Source organism: Corythoichthys intestinalis, chromosome 2 (assembly GCF_030265065.1).
Source record: "Corythoichthys intestinalis isolate RoL2023-P3 chromosome 2, ASM3026506v1, whole genome shotgun sequence".
Classification (NCBI taxonomy): domain Eukaryota; kingdom Metazoa; phylum Chordata; class Actinopteri; order Syngnathiformes; family Syngnathidae; genus Corythoichthys; species Corythoichthys intestinalis.
Window position 1 is genome coordinate 74,287,431 of NC_080396.1, and position 23,323 is coordinate 74,310,753.

The 23,323-nt window shown below is 39.0% G+C and overlaps 1 protein-coding gene across 1 annotated transcript in view; it reads right to left on the reverse strand.

Moving 5' to 3' along the window:
• Positions 1 to 3,569: 3,569 nt before the first annotated feature.
• The window catches only part of ca6 (carbonic anhydrase VI), a 33,842-nt gene continuing 14,088 nt past the window's right edge, over positions 3,570 to 23,323 (reverse strand). The window contains exons 3-10 of the mRNA XM_057857598.1: positions 18,825 to 18,973; positions 16,740 to 16,835; positions 13,356 to 13,422; positions 10,582 to 10,739; positions 6,416 to 6,542; positions 6,243 to 6,326; positions 6,117 to 6,149; positions 3,570 to 5,811 (exon numbers count right to left, since the gene is read on the reverse strand). Of these exons, the coding sequence (XP_057713581.1) occupies positions 5,177 to 5,811; positions 6,117 to 6,149; positions 6,243 to 6,326; positions 6,416 to 6,542; positions 10,582 to 10,739; positions 13,356 to 13,422; positions 16,740 to 16,835; positions 18,825 to 18,973 (1,349 nt within the window). The 3' untranslated portion in view covers positions 3,570 to 5,176. The remainder of the gene's footprint in view (positions 5,812 to 6,116; positions 6,150 to 6,242; positions 6,327 to 6,415; positions 6,543 to 10,581; positions 10,740 to 13,355; positions 13,423 to 16,739; positions 16,836 to 18,824; positions 18,974 to 23,323) is intronic.

Below are 23,323 nucleotides of genomic sequence, written 5' to 3' on the forward strand. Positions count from 1 at the left end.
GTGCAGCATAATGTAGGGCCCAGTGCGAGAAAGCTGGGTCTCCCTCAGAGGTCATGGGTCTTCCAGCAGGGCAATGACCCAAAACACACTTCAAAAAGAACTAGAAAACGGCTTGAGAGAAAGCACTGGTGACTTTTAAAGTGGTCAGCAATGAGTCCAGACCTGAATCACATAGAACACCTGTAGAGAGATCTGAAAATGGCAGTTTGGAGAAGACACCCTTCAAATCTCAGAGACCTGGAGCAGTTGGTCACAGAAGAATGGTCTAAAATTCCAGCAGCGCATTTGAAGAATCTCATTGATGGATACCGGAAGCGGTTGTTCGCAGTTATTTTGTCTAAAGGTTTTGTCTCAAGGTTAGGCTGAGGGTGCCAATACGTTTGTCCCATTTTTAGAGTTTTGTCTAAAATGATAATGATTTTTTTTCCCATTCTTTTTTGTGTTTTTTTCATTGCAAGCAAAATAAATGATGATATTACCACCAAAGCATTTGTAATTGCTATCATTTTCTGGGAGAAATTGAACATTATCTGACAGAATCACAGGGGTGCAAATACTTTTGGCCAGCACTGTATAATAAGCACGTGCCACGCATTGTGAACAATGACAGAAACTATGTTGCATTTTCGTCTCATGTTGCTTTCAAGATACATCTTAAACTCATCTTCATGAAAAATATTTGGTCAACAAAATGTTTTCGTTATTGTCATCCAAAACAACAATGCTTCCATCACAGGTCAAACATAACGAAAGCTTCTCTCTGACAAACTTAAAGACGGTATAAAATGTATAAAGGCTGTGTCAGCCACAGTTTCGACTCTTCATCCATGTTATCATCAGTCTAGAGCTGAAACGATTACTCGAATAATTCGAGTAACTCAAGTTTAAAAATTGATCGAGACATTTGCTTCGCCTTGAGGAATCGTTTAATTTTGCCAGCTCTAAGCATAACGTTTCGCCTGGACTACTTTTAATGCGGCACAACGCGCTGACGTCACGTGCGTAGAGGAAGAAGGGTGACACAGCGGATATATTTGATTTCAAACACATATGAATACAGAGGTAATGATAAAGAAGCTGACAAAAGGCACCAAGAAAAAGTAGAAAATGTCAAAAGTGTGGGAGCATTTTAAGCCAGACACCGGGGCGAACACTGTTTCATGTATTCACTGTAAGACAGCGCTTGCATAACACTACCCCCGCCTGGCCCCAGCTACACATTACCTCGCCCATGACCGATGACCGCCACCGAAACCTGGGCCAGGCGTCACCGTGCCCGCTCCACCGAAAGCTCCAAGAGCAACAAGGTAAAATTAAGTCAGCGTAGCACTAATAAATAAAATTGTTGTTACTGTACCTTGCTAATGTAACGTTAGCCCTGTGGAGGGCTAGGTTTCTATTAATTATGACTACTGTCAATGCGCAGCAAACGTTTCTTTCATACAGGCTTTATTTAATCTGTGAAAACATAGTGCTGTAGAGAGATGAGGGTGTAAAATAAAAACCTTATACTGTAATGCTAACTGTCAATTTTAGCTCAGTAGTCATTACTGGATAAACATCAAGTAGCACTGGTCCCTAATGTGCTCCAATACAGCAGGTATCATACATTTATTTTGAACACTGCAAAAACTCAAAATCCTATCAGGACTTTTAGACTTGAATTTAAAAGTTAAAAAAGAAGTAAACTTTTTTGAGTGAAAGCAGAGAATTTGTTTTTGCAATTGCTGTTTTCAACAATGTACATCTAAAATAAATACATTGATTAACAAAAATAGTTCAATATTAGGTGAAATGGTTTGTTTTTTCATGTATATTTATAATTGCTCTTTACCTAAAAGAAAATGTTTTATCCGATTACTCGATTCATCGTTGGACTTTTCAATAGAATACTCCAGTGGTTCGCCATCTTTTTTGCACCACGGACCGGTGTGATGTGGGCCTTTTTTTTCATGGACCGGCAGAAAAATACAGAAAACATAAAACAACACAACATTATTCTAGGGTGCTTAGTCTCTTTTTCCAGAAGCAGCTTTAAAGGCCTCGTTTGCTAATGTTTGGCCACATATTATGCAGAGACTTGGTGTAGGTTAGAGGTTAGATTTTGTGCCCGAACCCGACCCGACATTCGGGTCGGGTCGGGCCCACAATTTAAGCATTCACGTTCGGGTCAGGTCGGGTTGGGCCGCCATGCCGGACTAATAAATTATTTAAAAAAAAAAAAAAAATGGAGAGCATGCTCTCTGTATTGCGCTTTTGCTTGTGCGTGTGCACGAACGCCGTGGCGCCGGCCGCTTTTTCTTCTTGTCCTCCCGCTGCACGGCCGAGGCGCCGCCCTCTCCTGTTCCCTCTCCTTGTCAGAGAGGCGCGTCCATGTGAGAACAATATCCCACACACTCAGAAATATGTTTAACAAACTTTCCCAGCGTTATTTCGTTGTGTGAATGCTTTGATAATTCTCAAAAAAATATGTAGATTATTTAAACATTAAGAAAACTTGCGTTTTTTTCTGCCAACTCGAAGAAATGAAAATAAATTGCTGCTGCTGCGTTTTTTCCGCGTCACTCAAAAAAAAAAAAAAAAAAAAAAAAAAAAAAAATCGGGTTTTTCAGGCTCGGGCCTGCAAATCTAGTTAAGTGATCGAGCTCGGGCCGGGTCGGGCCTCAATACCAGCGGGCCGTGTCGGGTCGGGCTGGATTTTTCAGGCCCGAACTAGGCTCTACTCGTGGGTAATTAACATATCACAAGTTTCATGCTAAGTGAATCTGTCACACTTTTTTTGCACTGAAGTACACACAATTCACATATTTACGTTTTTAAACACATTTAAACAATACATACCGGCGATGCAACCTCAAATTCAAGGCAAAGTGGTCACAGAGACGGTGCGAACTGACTGCGGCCGTCTTCGTGTGATTCCCTACTGAACAACTACTGAACATCCGTGTGACAGTTTCAAAGGGTGGTGCCAATACTTTTGTTGCCCATTTTTGGAGTTTTGTGTAAAATGATAATGATTTAAGTTTTTTCCCATTCTCTTTTGTGTTTTTTCATTGCAAGCAAAATCAAATGAAGATATTTTTACCAAAGAATTTGTTATTGCAATCATTTTTGGGGAGAAATTGAGCGTTATATGACAGAATTGCAGGGGTGCCAATACTTTTGGCCAGCACTGTACGTGCCGTTAGTCAGCCTGCATTGCAGCATGTTTGGTCGTGACCATAGGCGGAGTTTGACTTTCATAGGAGGGGGTGAGGGGCAAAACATTTTGATGACCTCGAAATGAAGTGTCAGCAATAAAATTAACTTACAATATATATCCTGTATGATGTATATGTCTATATATTTTGTCACTGTTCGTGTTCAAGCTCAGTTGTTGTTGAAGCTTTTGAAAGCTTGGGTTTAAAGAAATTCCAAATATCTATCTTGCCTCCTCAGGTGTAGTTTTGGCTAAGCAAAGGAAAATACCGTAAGGTGCTAGTCACATGATCTGTTCGAAAAACACTTTTGACCCCTTATTAAAATACTTTGTTGGATTCTTGTGCATTTCATTCATTTTTGTCTGTTTTATTGCTTTACATTTTTATGGTAGACATTTTATCAGATAGGGCTTCATTTTAAATTCATATACAGGAAAGTCAATTACATACAATGACACTTTTGGCCGCTAAGGGGGGGGCACTGCCCCATCTGCCTCCCATCAATCTCAGCATATGCATTTGACATGCTGCGGCCTACTCACCGATGTCCTTTCGGCTAAGCTTGGCTGCAGGCTTGCTTGATTTGAAACGCATAGTAAGATTTGCTTTCTAATCTTGGCGAGAGAGAATATGCAATATTGCTTTTGCCTTTAAAGGACTATGCTGAGTGATAATAACACACTAAATGTAACTCGTAGTGTTTGCGTAGCATTTGCGTTAATTTGCGACAGCATAGCTAATTAATTAGTTAATATAGTAGTTTACACAGACCTGTTCCGGATTTAGTGGTTATGATGATAATAGATTGCATAGGTCAAAACTCATGCTGTGTAATATTACTGTTAAAATGGCAGGTTTCCCTGTTGTGTGTTTTGGATTTCCCTAGTGGCGAGTTACTGTACCTTCTGTTAGTTCGTTCAAATTAGGCATATCTTTGGCCACCCAAGACCCACGTTCATTCTAAGGTCAAATAAGGCATGTTGAAAATCAAGGGTACAGGTTTGGTCTCAACATTGGTAGGGACGATATAACAGCATAACCTGCATGAACACTTTTTGCTGAGGACGGGACATTAATAAGATCAAACAGATTGGGTGAACGTGGGTCAGTTCTACATTTGTCATGCATATAAACCTAATTAAATGATAAGCTAAATGATCAATGCAAAATAAATCTGTACTGACTTACACTAACTTTCATGTGTATTGGTTCAGGTGATACACCGTTCAATTCAAACCTTTGTTTTCAAAAACTACTAAAGAAACATTTTGAAAAATTCCAGAATAAATGTCTGGATTTTATTAGCAAATTTAAATTGAAATATTCGACCATTAACTTAAATTATATTACTGGGCGGGGTGAGTCTGCACGCGCGTGTGTGTGTGGTGGTGGTGGGGACGTTCAAGTCATCAGCCAATCAAAAGTGTGTTTGAGGGGGAAAAAATGGACCAGCACATTCAGCAAGTGAAAAGGGGTAATTTTAAGTCTGAACATGATAAAAATGATTCACTCAATAATGGTAGGGTCAATTCTGTCCTTACAACATATGGGAATACAATCTAAATTACTTGTACAATTGAACTCATTATTTAATGCAAATAAGTTGCTTAAACGTTGGTGGGGACAATTTGATCATACTGAAAAGTTGGTAGTGTTATGTCCCTACAGTCCCTATGCAAACCTACGCCCTTGTTGAAAATGTTGTCTGATGTGAATTTTCAAGTGAGTACATGAACAAATAAGTGGTTGAAAAACACTGAAATAAAGTGTTATCCTAGACAAGTAGAGAGTAACCAATTTTGAAATGACTAAAATATGACTCGATTAATAAGTATTTTCATACAAAAATCAAAGGCGAAAATTATTAGGGCTGCCAAAGACCTAAGAAGATCGTTGCCTTGGACGTCGATCGCCGTCATTGGCAACCAATGAATTCCTAGCTGTTTTTTGTGGTCTGGACTCAAAATCAGGTTGTTTCAAGAGCATCTGTATTGAGTATCCAGCTGCACCCCCTCGTACAAGCTAAGTTTGGTGCTCCCCCAACTGAAGACATTTCCCTGCGACGTGCCGTTCCCTTCGCATGACATCTGGTCCCGAATATTTGCCGTTGTCAGCACGTAGTCCCATACATTGACATCGGTAAGCTTTCCCACGAAGGAGTCTGTGTCCGAGATGCCCAGCAAGCTGTCCTGGTCGTTGCCCAGGATGAAGGACCCCCCGGGGTTGATCGTGTAACCGCTTTTTAGGTAGCGCCGCTCTCCCACCATGCCGTCGATCCACAGCTCTACACCGCCGGTGCGGGACGACCAGGTGATGCAGTAGTTGACCCAACTGCGGGACTTGACATTGTACGGCAAGTTGACGAACTCGTTGCCGATCCAGAGCCCGACCTCCTTGGCATCCCGGTCCTCGCTGACGGAGATCATCAGCTCGTTGTGGATGGTGTTGCTGGAATAGGATATGATGTTGTGTGCCCCCTTAGCTTCAGCCAAGACGTGCATGCAGACAGTAAAGGAGTCCAGATCCATTGGATGGCTGAGGTGGGCCTTTGCATAACTGCCTGAATTCTCCCGCTGAAAGTTGAGCACCAGAGGAAACAAAGCTTGCGATTCTACCGAACACAGAGAAAGGAGACTTATTTGAAGATGTGTAACGGGTGCAAGCAGTTGCGCTGCATGCCATGGAAACCTCCATCTCGATGCCTTCAAGAGAGCACGCTAGCGGCTGGAGCTGCTAGCCTGAGCTTTTAGTCTCGTGGCTATCGTGCTCTCCTGACAGGGATTCAAATCCTGATCTGGATCGCGTCGCCAGCATGGATCAGAACAGTTTAATTGGCGTAGTGCTTTGTAGTTTAGTCAACAAAAATCATCGTTGATGAAAACAACGATTGGTCTAAAGAGAAAAAATTGAGCTTACCAGTTTTGCTCGGTCGCGGGTTGCGTCGTCCACCTGCGTGCATACGGTACAACACACAGTGAAACGTTAACAAGAGCGCATGGATTTGGATTCAGCTAAGCACCACTTGATAAAAATGCCACTTGCCTGAATACACATGCCTTCCAAGAGACGTTATCAGACCTTCGATTTTCAACAGCTTGGATTCAATTTCGTCTTGTCGACAGAACGCTAGTGGGACGAATGGACAAGACGTCAATTTGTTTAATGCTGTTTTCACACTGACAAGTCATTCAATATCAAGTAGATGAAATACACACAGCCTTTTCCAAGTCGAGGCAGGAAAGACGACTCCACCACTCGGTCGTTGAGAGGCTGAGCGATGCGGTAGTCGTTCCATAGGGTATGGTTGTCGATGTCCATTAGGGTGCTCTCCAACTTTCTGATCTGAATGCGACAGTTAAGAAAACAGCTTCATACCAAGGTAGTCTTGACACTTCAGTCCAATACTACACTTTACTTTTAATGGGATTTCACACTAGCACTGTTGGTCCTTTTTAAACGGACAAAAGTTCTTTTACTCAGGTGGTCCGCTTCGTTTTGTAAATATAAATGTGCATCTGGACCAAACAAACAAACTCTGGTCCGCTCAAAAATCGTGGGTCTTGGTCCACTTTAAGTGCACCCTGCTTCGCTTGTGAATGCAACCGGAACCGGGTGCGCTTATGCTAGCTGTGACACTGCACGTAATATAACCAGTCACCAATCACTGTTTTATCCGATGCATCCTCTCTCGTCTTCGTATCAAGAAGCTAGTTACGGCACGTTGATTAACCAATGTCAAATGATGTTGGGCTGCACTAAGCAGTTGCGTATGATACACAAATTAACGTATTAAAGAAAGAATTGCCTGCACCAGAGGCTTCATCTTTTAAGTTCTTGTTTTATTCCCTTTTCCGGTAGGGGTCCTTCCCAAGAGGGAGGTACTTCCTCTTCTAAAATTGTCCAATCAATTAGTGCGCTTTTCGTCCACGTGATGCAACTCTGAAAATTTGGTTGGCGCAGTGTGAAAACTGAACAGCAAGTCATTTTCAAGTGTTGCAAGGAAGCTCTCCAACCGGACCCTGGTCCTCTTGATTAAATGTAAAAGTTGATCACGCTCAACCGTCTTGTTCCAAAAAGTACAGTACCTGAGTTCAGAAATGTACTTTTTTGTATTCTAATTTTTGTCCAATTTAAGCTTTTAATCCAGTGGTTTTCACATAACATATAGAAATTAAACTAACAAGTGAGATGCTACTTCCTGATTGATTGATCATGCAGTAGACTTGCAAACCTCAACTGTCCAACCACTTCGCTGCCTATCTGATGTTCCAACCAATCCGGAGAAAGAGGCGCGATCAGGAAGCAATTATCTACTCAAATACAATGTCGGAGTGCAAAGTAGTTCAAGTTTGGTCTGGAAATACACTTCAATTCCTTCTCAAAAGACCATACGTCACGAAAAAGCTGTTTTTCCTTTTCCGGGAACCAATACGTCAGACTGTGGTTTCATGTAGATTCGTCGCTTTCTGGTGGCGAGCTAATCAAGGGAAAGAGGCGGGAGCTTCAGACGTGACTCAGAAGGGACTATGGCTAGGTTCATACCGGAGGTCTTAATGCACAATTCCGATATTTTCATATCTGTTGTTTTTTTTTGTGTGCCCGTTTAGATTGCCATTGAGCCCATTCAAGTATCACGCATGCGGACTAATTCCCAGTCCGAGGCGCACTGAACAAACTGACAAATGACTACACATGACACATACAGACAGTTTGCCCCGACTCCTGGCCGTGTAAGCAATCTTGCAATATTGCTCTTTGGAGTACAGTGTAAACTAGTGATGCACGATAATGCATTTTTCAGCCGATACCGATAACTGATAATTTCCTCCTCGTTCCAACCGATAACCGATAATGTCAAGCCGATAATTTTATTAAAGATTTATGTAAAATTTTAAAGTATACACAAGAGAAAATATTGCTGTGCAAAAATAATATTGCTCTTTTTTTTTTCAACATCAAATGTGAACAAGTAGTAGTAGTAGTAAATTCCAACATCTAAATAAAGACAGATTGTCTGACATTGTGTAATGGTAAACTTTTGGCAACAATTACTTACAGAGTAAATACATAAGTTGCACAAAAATGGCTTTAAAAGTATGCCATTCCTAAAGTATAACATTACTACACAGCAAAAACACAGCTCCTTAAGACTAGTTAAAGTCCCTTGTTTTCAGTGTAAATCTATTGGAAATAAGTTAAATTAACTGCCAGCACTTCAAGTATATTTCACTCAGATTTCTTGAAGAAAAATGGCCAGCTGAAAATAAGATTAACAGCCTTATTTTAAGCAATAAATTATTATACATAATCCTAAAAAAAAAAAAAAAAAAAAAAAAAAAAAAAACTTGTCAGAAATGTTCAATGGTTCAAAACATTATTTGAAAGCAATTTTTTCTTGATTTAGGTGAAAATGACCTTATTTTTTTAGATGTTTGGGCTTAATAAGAACAAATTGCAATATTTAGTTCAAGTAAGTGGAATAATCTGGCGCATTCAACTAGTCTTCAACACTCAAACAAGATGGAGAAAATTATTTGACTAGATTTAAGAAGAATGATCTGATTAAGACGTCATAAATTTAAAGCGTACTGAATGCATTACTGACTGGATGACTTCTTTGTGTCATTTGGTGCATGTTACAATTATCAACTAACCACTGTGCCGTCATGATAAACATGGTTTGTTGACATCACCTGTGTAAATGTCCGTGGTAAAACTGATGTGATCGGCATGTCTTTCACGAAGAATCGTGGTCGTATCAACTGCATTATTTTTTCATCCAGGGATTTGGCTATCGGGTCATTTCGGGAATTTCCTCCCGCCTGTGCCCTTCAGTCCGCCCGGCTGCCAAATTAGCACCCGTGCCAGGCCTCTGTCTTGAACCGGAGTGGCGGCAGCAGCTAAGTTCGTACCGGATATCCGCCCGCCCCGGCCGGCTCGCTGCGGCGCATTCGGTGCATGGCTCTGCTCTCATCCTCTACCCGCCTAGGGCGAGGCAGCGGCGGCCTGCCGGACCGGCGGGCTCCGTCAGAAGACAGCTACTTGTCAACTATCGATCTCGTGAGGTGTTTAGCCATAGATGGGAGTTTACCACTCGCTTTGGGCTGCATTCCCAAACCCCCCGACTCCGGGAGGACCGCAGCGTCTCTGTATCGTCACAAGCCCCGTAGCTTCCTTTATAGTTTATTTGTTAACAATAGCTTTAGCATTCATGCTAGCAGCAGCCTCATATTCGTTCCAAAAATCATTGTGATGCAGTTTTAAATGGCTGCTGGGTTAGTGCTAGTGGTGTTCAATGAGGACGCTTTCTTTAGGCCTTGAGGAACTGTTTTGTAGATGGCGAGAGCATCGTTTATTTCATTTCACACACGGGAAAAGCAACGCACGCTAGTGAGAGCGCCTCAACAGTGTCAACACTGATGTGTAACACCGCCTCCTCTATGACGCCGTACTCCTAAACCCCTCCTCCCACAGGGGCTTCAGAGAGGGGAGGGGTTGAGCAGGCGGCAGTGAAGAAGTGGAGAAAACTGCTTGGTTGCGCACATTTGGAGGCTAAATCAAGTATATAATTATCGGATTGCATTATCGGTTGATTTTTTTATTATCTGTATTATCTGTGTGACGTCATAATTGCCATTATCGGCCGATAATTATCGGTAGCCGATATTATCGTGTATCTTTAGTGTAAACCAAACATTCTCAGGCATATCCTCAACCCATTTTATTTTTTTAATGACTGTTGTCAAGCCCGCTCCTTCCCCAAAAGCTGTGTTCGAGCTAGGCGCTAACGCTAATGCACAGCTGTACGGCTACCGTAGCGCCCTGTGTCTCTCGCTCTTTGCTGACATACTGCAATTGCTGCATGAATTCCGATTTGGGGGACTTGACAGTTCAGACCTCAGTCGGATAATGGAAAATTTGGCCCAGATCGGATTTTAACCACATACAAAAGTGACCAAGATCGGATTTGAAATGGTCCACTTTTATGCGACTTTTCTCGTTCAAGTTAATGCCTCACTCGAGTCGGAAAAACACAAAAAAATTGGATTCATTATTTAAGACCTGCGGTATGAACCTAGCCAATGTGACCTAGCTATAAGTGGTTCTTGTGGCGTGGTCAGTTTGTCAACTTTTTTCTGAAATACACTTCATTTCCTCAGTAAAAAAGAAGCAAAGAACCTCACTAAAAGCCCTTTTTAAACAGGAAACTATGTAATTTGTTTTTTTCAGTTTGATTAAATATCTTTGAGTTGCCGCCATCCTGCCTAGCCCCCCTGCTTCCTTGCACATTTGCATTCCCACCTTCTTTCTTGCCTGTTTGCTTACGATCCATGACACAATGCACTGGAGGAAGCTTTTGTATTTCCTCTAGCGAGCTTACCTGGTTATGCGAAAGAGTGATGGGTGTATCAAACACCGTCCACAGGATGCTCTCGTAGCACGGCGGAGTGGTGAGGGAGCCCTGATACCTGAAGAAATGGTTGATGTTCTCTGGAAGCATGGAACGCACATCCAGACTGGAAATATTCATTGACTGGCCTGAAACAGTTCATATAGGAATTTAAATTATGTCACGCGAACAGAGGTGGGTAAAAGTAAGTAGTAAAAGTAGTCATTCCAAACATTTACTCAAGTATAGGTAAAAAAGTATTGGGTGAAAAGAATATGTGGCCATTATGCATATGGCAGTGCTGTCATGTCCACTTATTGCCTGCCTGTGTTTCTGGTGTTTTGATGCCCCCTGCTGGCACTTGTAATAGTTTTAAAAACTTCCAGCACATTCTGCTGACGTAATCATAAGTCAGCGTGAGCTCATTGCGAGTAGCGAGAGCTAAATGGACGAGCGAACATCTTCTGCAGCCAATGTACCTTAGCAGTACTTGCCATCTCACTACGCTGTTTGTGCCTTACACAAGCATCGCTTGTAAGTTATATTCTTCCTTTGTTTTATATTCATGAGCGTTGTGTAGTATATTGGAGATCTGTACATTTCTTTTTTGTTTGCATTTGTGGTTACATGAATTCATTGTTTGCAAGCTGTACTACCAGTTACAGTGCTTAGTTTTACAAAAATATCAGTGCACCTTGCAAGAGAAAGATGACCACAGTATCAGTTGATTTGTGTACCCACACACACATTCATTACAGAATAAGGGATTTATTGGCATGTTGTGTTTGCCCTTGATCCCAAAAACTGATGTTTGCACCATTATGATTTCACTAAATAGAGTGGTGCAATATAGGCACTTTTTCTATCATTTCAGTTGAAGTTTTTGTTATTTGTCCCAGAATGTTTATTTGAAAAACCTTAAAGTTGTTACATTTATCATTATTAAAGCATCCAGTGGGGCATCACAATACAATTAGCCATAATATGTTAAGTCCACAAACGCGTATATCGGTATCAGTTTAACATTGGTATCAGATTTTTGGACTTGGAAAATATCGGGATAACGGTTAAAAACAAATTTTATACAGTCATGTAGAAAAATTAGGACGCCCCATGAAATATTCAGTTCTTTATTAAGAAATGTTCACATATCATTGTCTGATTTTGTTTTTCTTTATCTCTGGAAAAGAAAGTGATTTAATTGTAGGTAAACAACAGAAATTAACATTGTTTTACTTATTAAACCAAATATATCAACAAAAATGCATATTCTGAGGAAAAAGATAGGACACCGCACCACCCAACAGCTAGTGTTTTTGGCTGAAATAACTTCAGTGAGACGCTTTTTGTAGCCAGCTACCAGTCTTTGACATCGGTCTGAAGAAAGTTTGCCCCACTCCTCAACGCAGAATACTTTCAGCTGTGAGATGTTTGTGGGGTTTCTTGCATGTACAGTCAGTTTCAAGTCCCCACACTGCATCCCAATGGGATTAAGATCTGGCCTTTGACTCGGCCATTCCCGGACTCTCCATTCTTACTTTTCAGCCAGTCCTTGGTGGATTTACTGGTATGTGTTGGGCCATTGTCATGTTGCAGGGTCCAGTTTGGCTTCAGCTTTAATGTTTTCACAGATGTTCCTCAAGCACCCTCTGATACACGATAGAATTCATGGATGGTGGATTCTATGATGGTGAGCTGGCCAGGGCCTGCTGCAAGAAAGCATCCCCAAACCATGACACTGCCACCTCCATGCTTCACAGTTGGTATGAGGTTATTTTCCTGGAATGCTGTATTGGGTTTACACCAAACATGTCCTCTGTTCTGGTGTCAAAATAATTAAATTTTAAATTTATCTGTCCAAAGAACATTATTTCAGAAGTTCTGGTCTTTGTCTACATTCGCTCTGGCAAACTTCAGTCTGGCCTTCATGTTCTCCTTGGAGATCAAAGGTTTCCTCCTTGCACACATCCTATCATGGTCTCTTTCTAATTGTAGAGGCATGCACTTTCACATCAAGAGCCTGCTGTAGGTCCCGTGATGAATTTTAGGGTTTTTGGAGACTTCTTTTAGCATCTTGCGGTCTGCTCTCGTGGGCGAACTTGCTTGGACGTCCAGACCTGGGCATGTTGGGAGATGTTTTGAATGTCCTCCACTTGTTGACTATTTTCCAGACAGTGGAATGTCTGATTTTATTTATTTTTTTAGAACTTTTGAAATCCGTTACCAGACACGTAAGTGTCTACACTCTTCTTCCTGAAGGCCTCAGACAGCTCCTTTGATCTCACCATGGTGTTTTCTCTCACTTCAACAGTCAGTCACACCTTAAAGTATTCTGCGTTAAGGAGTGGGGCAAACCTTCCTCAGACCGATGTCAAAGACTGGAAGATGGCTACAAAAAGCATCTCACTGAAGTTATTTCAGCCAAAGGGAGTAACACTAGCTATTAAGTGGTAGGGTGTCCTAACTTATTCCTCAGTTAGAATATGCATTTTTGTTGATATACTTGGTTTGATGAGTAAAGCTATGTTAATTTTTGTTGTTTACCTGCAACAAAATCATTTTCTTTTCCAGAGATAAAGAAAAACAAGATCCGACATTGATATGTGAACATTATTAAATGAAGAACTAGATATTTAATGGGGTGTCCTCTTTTTTTTACATGACTGTATGTGGAGTAAAGGAAAAAAAGTAATTTAACAGAGTAAATGTAACATGCACTACTCTGCATGTGAGTGCACATCAATCAGATACCTCATGATACTCACCTGCATACTTGATTTTGGCAAGGTTGGAGATGAAGTCACTGTAATAGGTATTTTCGAAATGTCCATCCTGTCAGTGGAGCAAAATTTGGTAGCATCAGAGGTCCATTTCCATTGAGTTCATCCTAATTATGGTCACGAGTAAGTTGGAGTCTATCCTGACTCGGTATACCCTTGACCACTTGCCACTCAGTCATCAGCTATGTACACTGTATTTGTACGTACAAACCAGAGGTGGGTAGTAACACGTTAAATTTACTCTATTACATTTACTTGAGTAACTTTTTGAGAAAACTTGAAAAAGTAGTTTTAATAAGCCATACTTTTTACTTTTACTTGAGTGGATTTGTGAAGAAGAAACGCTACTCTTATCCGCTACTTTGGGCTATACTAGTCGTTACATTTTCCTCTTCATTCTACATTTGAGATTTTACTTTTTTTATGCCAGAGATGCCAGCAGTGGCTCTACCAGTTTCACCAATGAGACGTCGTAACAATAATCACACGACTCCATTACACCAATCAGATTCAAGCTTGCCGTTCTCTGATCAGGCCTGCCTGTTCAATCACGTGGCGTCTTTAAAGCACCGTAAAACATTAAGTACAGGTGCAGGTAGTGCCGGGTTACCACTATCTGTACCGTATTTGACATAGAACGCTGCCGTTAACATAACTCGAAAGCGCAAGTTTTAACCTCTCTCAGGTTTTATCTGGCACCGATTGACCATGGAAAACCGGAGATTTGATCCTTTTAATTTCATAAGGGCACTCATGCTCTTTGGACAAATGGTGCTTAATTTCTCTAGATTTTTCATCTCTCGCTGGAATTTAATGATTTTTTTTTTTTTTTGGTAAAACTTTGGCTTATAGTAGTTAAGTATAGGTTATAGTACATATAATAATAACTATTCATATAGATAACCTTGTGCTGCGAAAAAAGATACCATGTTTAAAAAAAAAAAAAATCAAACATCATAAGCAGTTACTCCCAATGTTACTCATTACTTGAGTAGTTTTTCACCGAGTACTTTTTTTACTTGTACTTGAGTACATTTTTTGTATGATTACTTTTACTTGAATAGTATTCTTTTGAAGTAACGCTACTCTTACTTGAGTAAAAATTGTTTTGGCTACTCTACTGACCTCTGGTACAAACAACAATCCCCACTCACTGGTCTTTCTCTTTTCTCAACATAAAATAAAAACACTTGCCCATCAACACACCCATCTATCCAAAAGCCAATCAGAGCGAAAGGTTTACATTTAAATATTCAAATCCGATTCAGTCATCCGCAAACCTGATCAAATTATATCAAAGGTAAAAAAAAAGAGACAATATTGAGGCAACTCGAATGGGGATTTGCTATTTTAAAGTAGCATTTGAATGTAGCATCTGTTTGCCAACTTAGGCACAAAAAAAAAAAACCAAAAAACTCCCTCCAGATGTGCCAACGCTGTGCTGCTTTGCACGAGCAACAACACAGTAAAACCCGTAATGATTATCAGCCCTTACGGCACTGCTTGTAATTAGTGTTTCAACAGCAGTGGTACATGCGTGTGCAGGAATATTTAGCTTTTCAACAAGCTTTGTTCCTGTTTTAAAATGCTCATGGGTCGTTTTTTATAGAGTGCCATTTGGACGTAGCAGAGTGGACTTTAACAGAAGGGATATTTTGTGCTCACGTTAGCCCTTGAACACTGCCCCTTTGAATACTGTCCTAAAGGGACATCGACAGAAATACAATAAATTTAAACTATCTGTTGCACACTAGAAACAATCTAGTAAATATTAGCATTTTCTAGCTTTTAAGCTAGCAGAATTTTGCTATGCAAGTTAGTAGGGCTGCATATAGCTATCAATGATTTTAGTAGTTGATTTATCTATCAACTAGTTAGTATGAATAATCAAGTAATTGGATTAAGATTAGGATCATTTAATATGTTGCAGAATAAATTTAGGAGATGTTAAACAAAGGCTTGCTAAGATTGCTCTTTCAAAGGGCAATAAATGCAGACACAAAATTCCCGAGTGTTTCTTCAAACTGCAGAATTGCACTTTCATTTAAAAATATCCTGAAATGCATTAGCTTAGCCTCAAACGGTATTAAAAATAAATAAATAAATGACAATTTAAGTACAAAAAAAAAAAAACAATTGGCTAACTGGCATAGCAAAAGTCCGTTAGCTTAAATGCTATAAAATGCTAACTTTTTTTTTTCTAACAATACTCTTAACAAAATCATTCAAACACATGTTCCCACAAAAAACAGCTAAATTTACCTATAAACTAAATCACGAATGCATAAAAAAAATCATCTTATGTTGGCCTTAAAAGGGAGCAGCTGGATTCAGCAATGTTAAATGAATTATGTCATATTCACTGTTGCCACTAGAGGGCAGTGAATCCACCCAAATTAATAAAACTAAATGCAAACACTTTCAGAACAAACCATTATAACGCAACTCTAATTAAACGAAAACTTAAAGCAGCAAAATTTGATTCAAAGCTTTTCTCTAAATCAAATTATTCGAGTTAATTCATTAATCGTAGCAGCACTACAAGTTAGCCAATTGTTCTTTTGAAGTGAAGCTCATCAGAATCCTGTATTATAATTTTTAGCACGCCAAAACTGCTAGTGTCCGATGCGAGCCTGAGCTTAGCTGAAACGATATAAAAAAGAATCATACAAAAGAATATTTGGCTAACTTGCATAGCAAAAGTCCGATAGCTTAAATGCTATATAATGCTAATGTTTACTAGAGTGTTTCTACTGCGCACCAGATAGTTTCTAGTGTGCACCGGATTGTTTCTATTGCACACCAGATTATTTCTAGTGCACACCAGATAGTTTAAATTTATCTTATTTCTGTCAATGTCCCTTTAGGGGCTCTGTAGGATTTTTTTTTCTACTTATATGATTTTTTCAATAGACTGAATTTGAATGAAACACATAGCAAAATCCCTTTTACCAGAAGTCAATTCAATATAAAAAATAGAATTTTGTACCCTTGAATTTGTAATAGACGGCAAGTGATAATACACAAAAGAATAAATTGAATGAGCATTTGTCCAACTTTAGTGAAAATACATCTTTTATTTGTGGACACAAATGGCACCCTATTAAAAAATGACTCACATAATCACAGACGGTCCTGTTTCTTCACTGTAATAATTTTTAATTATTACCATCCACTGCGCAACCTGGACCACTGTTATCACAAGGGACAATAAAAGCTGTTGCCATAGCGGAGGACACATCAGCACATTCTTTGGGTCACAAGTTACTCTCATGAACGACTTGAAATTTTAATCATTTCCTTTGACCATCAAAAATATGGGAGAATAAATGAAAAGAATGGCAAGGAACTCAGAGAACACGCACTTACTTCATAGAAAAAAGCGAGGACCGCCAACCCGTCTGGTTTATCTATGGCCTCAGTGAAGCTCTTGTACTTGTCTGAATTGTAATGGACAACATGGAGCTGAAACACAACACAGCATAGCCAAAAAATATTAAGGGAACGTCTGTTTTAAGCACATTAAAAAATTATGTAAAGTAGTTCAGTTCAGTGTAAGTTTATTGTGAATTATGGTAGTGAAGGACAAAATAAATCGTTTTTGTGTTATTAGAAATTTTCTAAATTATTAAACCTATTACTAACCAGTTCATAAACTACTGTAAGTGCCAAAAAGTTACTTGAACAGGTTAAAAAAAAAAACAACAAAAAAACACGTGAGTTGCTTTGCTGTGGTGGTTGGTAAACATGTAGTACTTACATGGACAAGTACAAGTACATGCAAGTACACATACTTTTTTGTGCAAGTACACGCAAGTAGATGCACTTGTATTGCAAGTGAAAGAATGTACACTACACACACTTTGTACAAGTACATGCAAGTACACAAATTTGTAGTGGAAGTGCACGCAAGTACATGGAGTTCGGGTGCAAATACACACAAGTGTATGTAATTGTAGTGCAAGTACACATAGTTGTAGTTCATTGCATGTACTTGTAGTACGAGTACACACAAGTACAGGGAGTTCTGGTGCAAATACACGCAAGTGATTGTAGTTGTAGTGGAAGTGCACGTAGTTGTTTTCAATTGCATGTACATTTAGTACAAGTACAAAGTTGTAGTACAAGTACAGGTACACACAAGGAAGCATAGCAGTAAAAGTACACTCAAATACATTTAGTTGTAAAAATATATGTACACTGAAAAAAGTAACCATTGGCTCCATTAAAAAAAATATTGGATAAGCAATCAAACCTAAAATTTTACTGCTAATACAGTATTTAAAAAATCAATTTATTTACACACAAATTAATCTATTTACATTGTACTAGCAGTAAAATTTTAGGTGTGATTGCTTAGCCAAAGTTTTTTAAATGTTTACCTTTTTCAGTGTAGTTCTACTACAAGTACACGCAAGTATACATAGTTGTAGTGCAAGTAAACACAAGTTCACGTAGTTGTAGTGCAAATACACGCAAGTACACGTAGTTGAACTGCAAGTATATGCAAGTACATGTTGTTGTAGTGCAAATACATGCAAGTACACATAGTTGGACTGCAAGTATATGCAAGTACACGTAGTTGTAGTACATGTGCACGTACTTGTAGTAGAAGTACACACAAGTATATGTAGTTGTAAAAATACACGTGATTGAAGTACAAGTATACGCAAATGCACATCGTTGTAGTACAAGTGCACGTACTTGTAGTACAAGTACACAACAAGTAAGCGTAGTTGTAGCACAAATACACACAAGTACATGTAGTTGTAAAGCAAGTGCACGCAAGTACACATAATTGTTGTGCAAGTGCACACAAATACACATAGTTGTAGTGCAAATACATGCAAGTGCATGTAGTTGTAGTGTAAGTATACATAGTTGTAGTACATGTGTGCATACTTTTAGCACAGTACAGGTACACACAAGTAAACGTAGTTGTAGTACAAATACACGCAAGTACATGTAGTTGTAGTAAAAGTACTCGCAAGTGCGCATAATTGTGCGAGTGGATGTACTTGTTTTACAAGAATGTATACGTACTTTTTGTGCAAGTAAATAAAAGTAGTACACGTACATGTACTTGTAGTACAGTACACATCCTTGTAGTATATGTACTTATAGTAATTCTACACGTACGAAAGACAAAGCTACCTCAAATAAATCAATAAATGAAAATTGGCAGTTTTTACAATACAGGTGGCAAACACTAGGTCCGGGGAAAAAAATGAAGTGTTCAGGTGGGCCAAATTAACAACTAGAGAGCAGGCCATTGTTTTCCCACTCCTCCTGACACTTTGACAAATTGATGTTTGCGCAGCCTGCAGGATGTTTGTGTTTGACATCATGGAGTTGTCACCACTGAAGCGGAACACAGCAACACAAAGCTGCCATGTGCCCGTCGCTGCTCTCTGCATGGAAGCAAGCTAAGTTTGAACGCGTTATTTGCTCTACCTCAGCCATGTAGCGGATGCCGTCGATGGTGTGCTCCGCTCCGCTGGCTTCCAGGTCCCAGCCGCCCCAGTGCAGATGCATTTGAACAGCTGTGTATTTCCCCGGCATGCCTTTTGTGATCTTCATGGTGGGCGGCAGGTCAATTTGGACTGATCAAAAACAAAATGTCCAACTTTTAAGAAGAGCACAGTAAGAAGTTGCAATATTTTTTTCTGAAAAAGTTGCACTTCAATCACTCATTGATTATTTCAAAACCATTGCATGAGGGCAGATCAAAACTCACCGGTACTGAGGACTTGTATATTTCCGTAAAATCTTTTTGAATGATGCTGTACTTCTAATTACTGTTAGTTAGTTTTATTCACCCATCATTAAAGTACTTAATACATGGTATATACAAACATACAGTATACAAACAGATACAGTATGATTTACTCAAGTGTATTTGGATTTTTATGGGGGCAAAACAAGTTTGTATCATCAGCAAATAATATTTTATGTAATGTGGATGAGGAATTAACAAAGTCATTGATCTACGAGATGAAGAGCAGTGGTGCTAACATGGAACCCTGCAGGACTCCATGGTTGATGGGTTTGTATGATGATTTATGATTACTAATGAGGACAGATTGATGTCTTCCAGACAAGAAGCTCGAGAACCAGTCGAGCCCTCGGCCTCTAATACCATAGTGCTGCAGCGTGTTAATTAGAATAGCAATCCTAATGGCGTCGAAAGCTTTAGACAGGTCCAAAAAATGCCAACTCCGTGCAGTATAAAAAACTATTTTTGTGGGTAGTATTATGATCCGTATAAATGATACTGAAAGTATTTAGGTAAGCAAGTCAACTGTATCAAATTGGGTAAATGTAACTCTCTTTACCTTACTTTAATCAGTAAAAACTTCAACGTGAACAAACAAGATAATATCTACCCAAAAATATTAGGTGTGTGCTCAAAGCTGCGGATGCGCCAACGCATTTTCTTTGAAACTGACCATTTCATTTGGCGGGACACTCCAACATGGTATAGTGGCAGGTAAGTTTGAACTTACTGTTTCGTTTTAAATTGACAATGCGAAAACATTAAAAAACCTGGTATGCTGCGTATTAGATTAAGAAGCCTCTATAGTACAAATATTTTTATATTTTATTCCTGGCTAACCCTAACCCTAACCTTTTGACAGCCAATTCTGATAGCTAGCTAACAATATTCTCCAGAGCATAGCAACATGAGATGCTGGTAAGTAAAAATCTGGCTTAATTTGAACCATTAACCTTATTTTTGAATTAACTTTTCAGTTAGAAAGCAGAAAGACAGAAGAAACTTTTAATTAGGTATTTATTGACTAATTCGAGCGAAACGACTGGAAGTACCCCGTCCGCCATTAATGAGGTGTGCCACCCGCAGTACACAGCCAGCAGCAGCTAACGTTACTGTTTACATTGAATGTCTCTGGGCTGCTACTGAGGCGTGTAAACACCCAGTAATGGCGGCAACCACTAGAGGCCCTACAACTCGGATTAGTCAATATGCATTAAGGGACAACTCATCAGCAAGCTATCCAATAGCCTAATAATGATCCTGATTATTTGAATCCGGTGTGTTGGAGGAGGGAGGCGTAGAAAACAGACTGGATAGGTGCCCTCGAGGACTGGAGTTGATGACCCCTGTTCTAGAAAATCTTTTCTGCTAAAATAATATTATTAATAGTATTTATATTAAATTTGTTTATCAAATTTGCATACTAGTTTCATAAAAATAACTTTGCGCTGTATGTTTTTATGCTACAACATAGCACTCCTGTGGGGCTCAAACATCGATGGTACAGCATTTTTGCCTTATTTGTATTTCAAACTGAAGGATGCTTGATGCACTCGTGTTGTTCACTGTTCAGTTAAAAGTTTTCTTAAACTCATGTTGTTTGCATATTACTTATTTTGGTCTGATGCCCTCGTGTTCTCCACTCATCAGTTAATACTGTGCTTGAAGTCATACTATGAGGAAAAAATGTTAGCATGCAATTTATGTTGGGCATGCAATTTGTTAAATGTTAAATATATTGAGCAAATTCCCCCCCCCCCCCCCCCCCCCAAAAAAAAACAGTTGACAATCAAATGTTTCTCTTGTGCACAATGACTTTACAGTAAAACAAACCATATCTACAATAGTAGTAATTATGATGACATATAAATTAGGGCTGTCAAATGATTAAAATTTTTGATCGAGTTAATCACAGCTTAAAAATGAATTAATCGTAATTAATCACAATTCAAACCATCTATAAAATATGCCATTTTTTCTGTAAATTATTGTTGGAATGGAAAGATAAGACACAAGACGGATATATACATTCAACATACTGTACATAAGTACTGTATTTGTTTATTATAACAATAAATCAACAAGATGGCAAAAACAATAACATTCTGTTAAAGCGATCCATGGATAATAAGACTTGTAGTTCTTAAAAGATAAATGTTTGTACAAGTTATAGAAATTCTATATTAAAACCCCTCTTAATGTTTTAATAAAATTTGTAAAATTTTCAATCAAAAAATTAACTAGTAGTGTTGTGAATTCCCTGCTGTGAGGGCTGGACAACGAGCTGCCTCGCTTTGGGACAACTGTGTTGCTGCGCATGCGCATAGTATTCTCAAAAAGACCGCGGTTGAGGGAAGAAAGTTCGTCCTCGGCCGAGTATTAATGTGCCTGCATCGCATAAATAACCGTGTGCGTCGGTGATAAGTAAGTTGTAATGTTCGCCACGTATACTGAAGTCATATATGTGATGCTTGTGTTACTAGTTTATATTGTTGTTTGTAGCTTGTAGCACGTTAGCTCCGCTGGTAGCATCCCGCTGCTAACGTAGCATTCTAATTCTCACGTTGCGCCAGCGCGTGGTAATATATGTACAAAGTTGGACTGAATTGGATCGCTAGGTGTGCATTACGAATTTAATCCCATTTAATGTTCATATTTGAGATCGCTGTCCATTGCGGTCTTTGGTGACCGATTCATTTAGCTACCGAGTGCATAGCCTGCAGCTATAGCAGCTGTCTTGTTTGTAGGACTGGTCATTTATTATCGATGGTTCATTGCTTGTCCAATGCGGACATCTAGTGGTCATTTTTGGTATGACGCCTGGTTTATTTTGGCTGGAATCCATTCGATTCATTGTATTGTGAACTTTACATGTTTATTTCATTATAACAAGTTTATTGATGGTTTTCTTAATATATTTCTTTCAGATACACAAACCACACACTCACATTAATGTCCAGATGCAATCAAAGGCACAATGGACGCAAACAACTGTAAATAAAGTTCATCAAACCAATAGAAGTTGCTGCATCTTCTCTTACCGGAGGATTAGGTCAATTATATATAGCCGGCAAATTTGTCACCGAACTCCAATTCCTTACAAGTGGTCCTTCGAGCCGGATCCTGTTTATAATTGCACTATGGCAACTTCTAGCAACTATGGAGAAGAACAGCCTGCAGTTGTATCTCGTCCAATTCGGCTTCATCAACTTCCCAGACACACACACTCACATTAATGTCCAGATGCAATCAAGGGCACAATGGATGCAAACAACTGTAAATAAAGTTCATCAAACCAATAGAAGTTGCTGCATCTTCTCTTACCGGAGGATTAGGTCAATTATATACAGCCGGCAAATTTGTCACCGAACTCCAATTCCTTACAAGTAGGTTGCCATTATTGATGTAAATAATTACACAATTCTCATGGTCATAAAATCAGTCGCACCCAAGCGCCATCAGAGGGCGACAAAACTCCAAAAAAACACAAGTAACAAGTGCACATAACCCTGTGCTGTCATTTTAATCTGTTTGAGTGGGGCATGTGCGTTAAATGCGTCAAATATTTTAAAGTGATTAATTTGAAAAATTAATTACGGTCCGTTAATGCGATAATTTTGACAGCCCTAATTTTAGGGCTGTCAAAATTATCGTGTTAACGGGCAGTAATTAATTTTTTTGATTAATCATGTTAAAATATTTGACGCAATTAACACACATGCCCCGCTCAAACAGATTAAAATGACAGTACAGTGTAATCTCCACTTGTGCGACCCATGAGCATTGTGTAATTATTGACATCAACAATGGCGGGCTACTAGTTTATTTTTTGATTGAAAATTTTACAAATTTTATTAAAACAAATACATTAAGAGGGGTTTTAATATAAAATTTCTATAACTTGTACTAACATTTATCTTTTAAGAACTACAAGTCTTTCTATCCATGGATCGCTTTAACAGAATGTTAATAATGTTAATGCCATCTTGTTGATTTATTGTTATAATAAACAAATATAGTACTTATGGACCGTATGTTGAATGTATATATGCGTCTTGTGTCTTATCTTTCCATTCCAACAATCATTTACAGAAAAATATGGCATATTTTATAGATGGTTTGAATTGCGATTAACTACTATTAATTAATTTTTAAGCTGTAATTAACTCGATTAAAA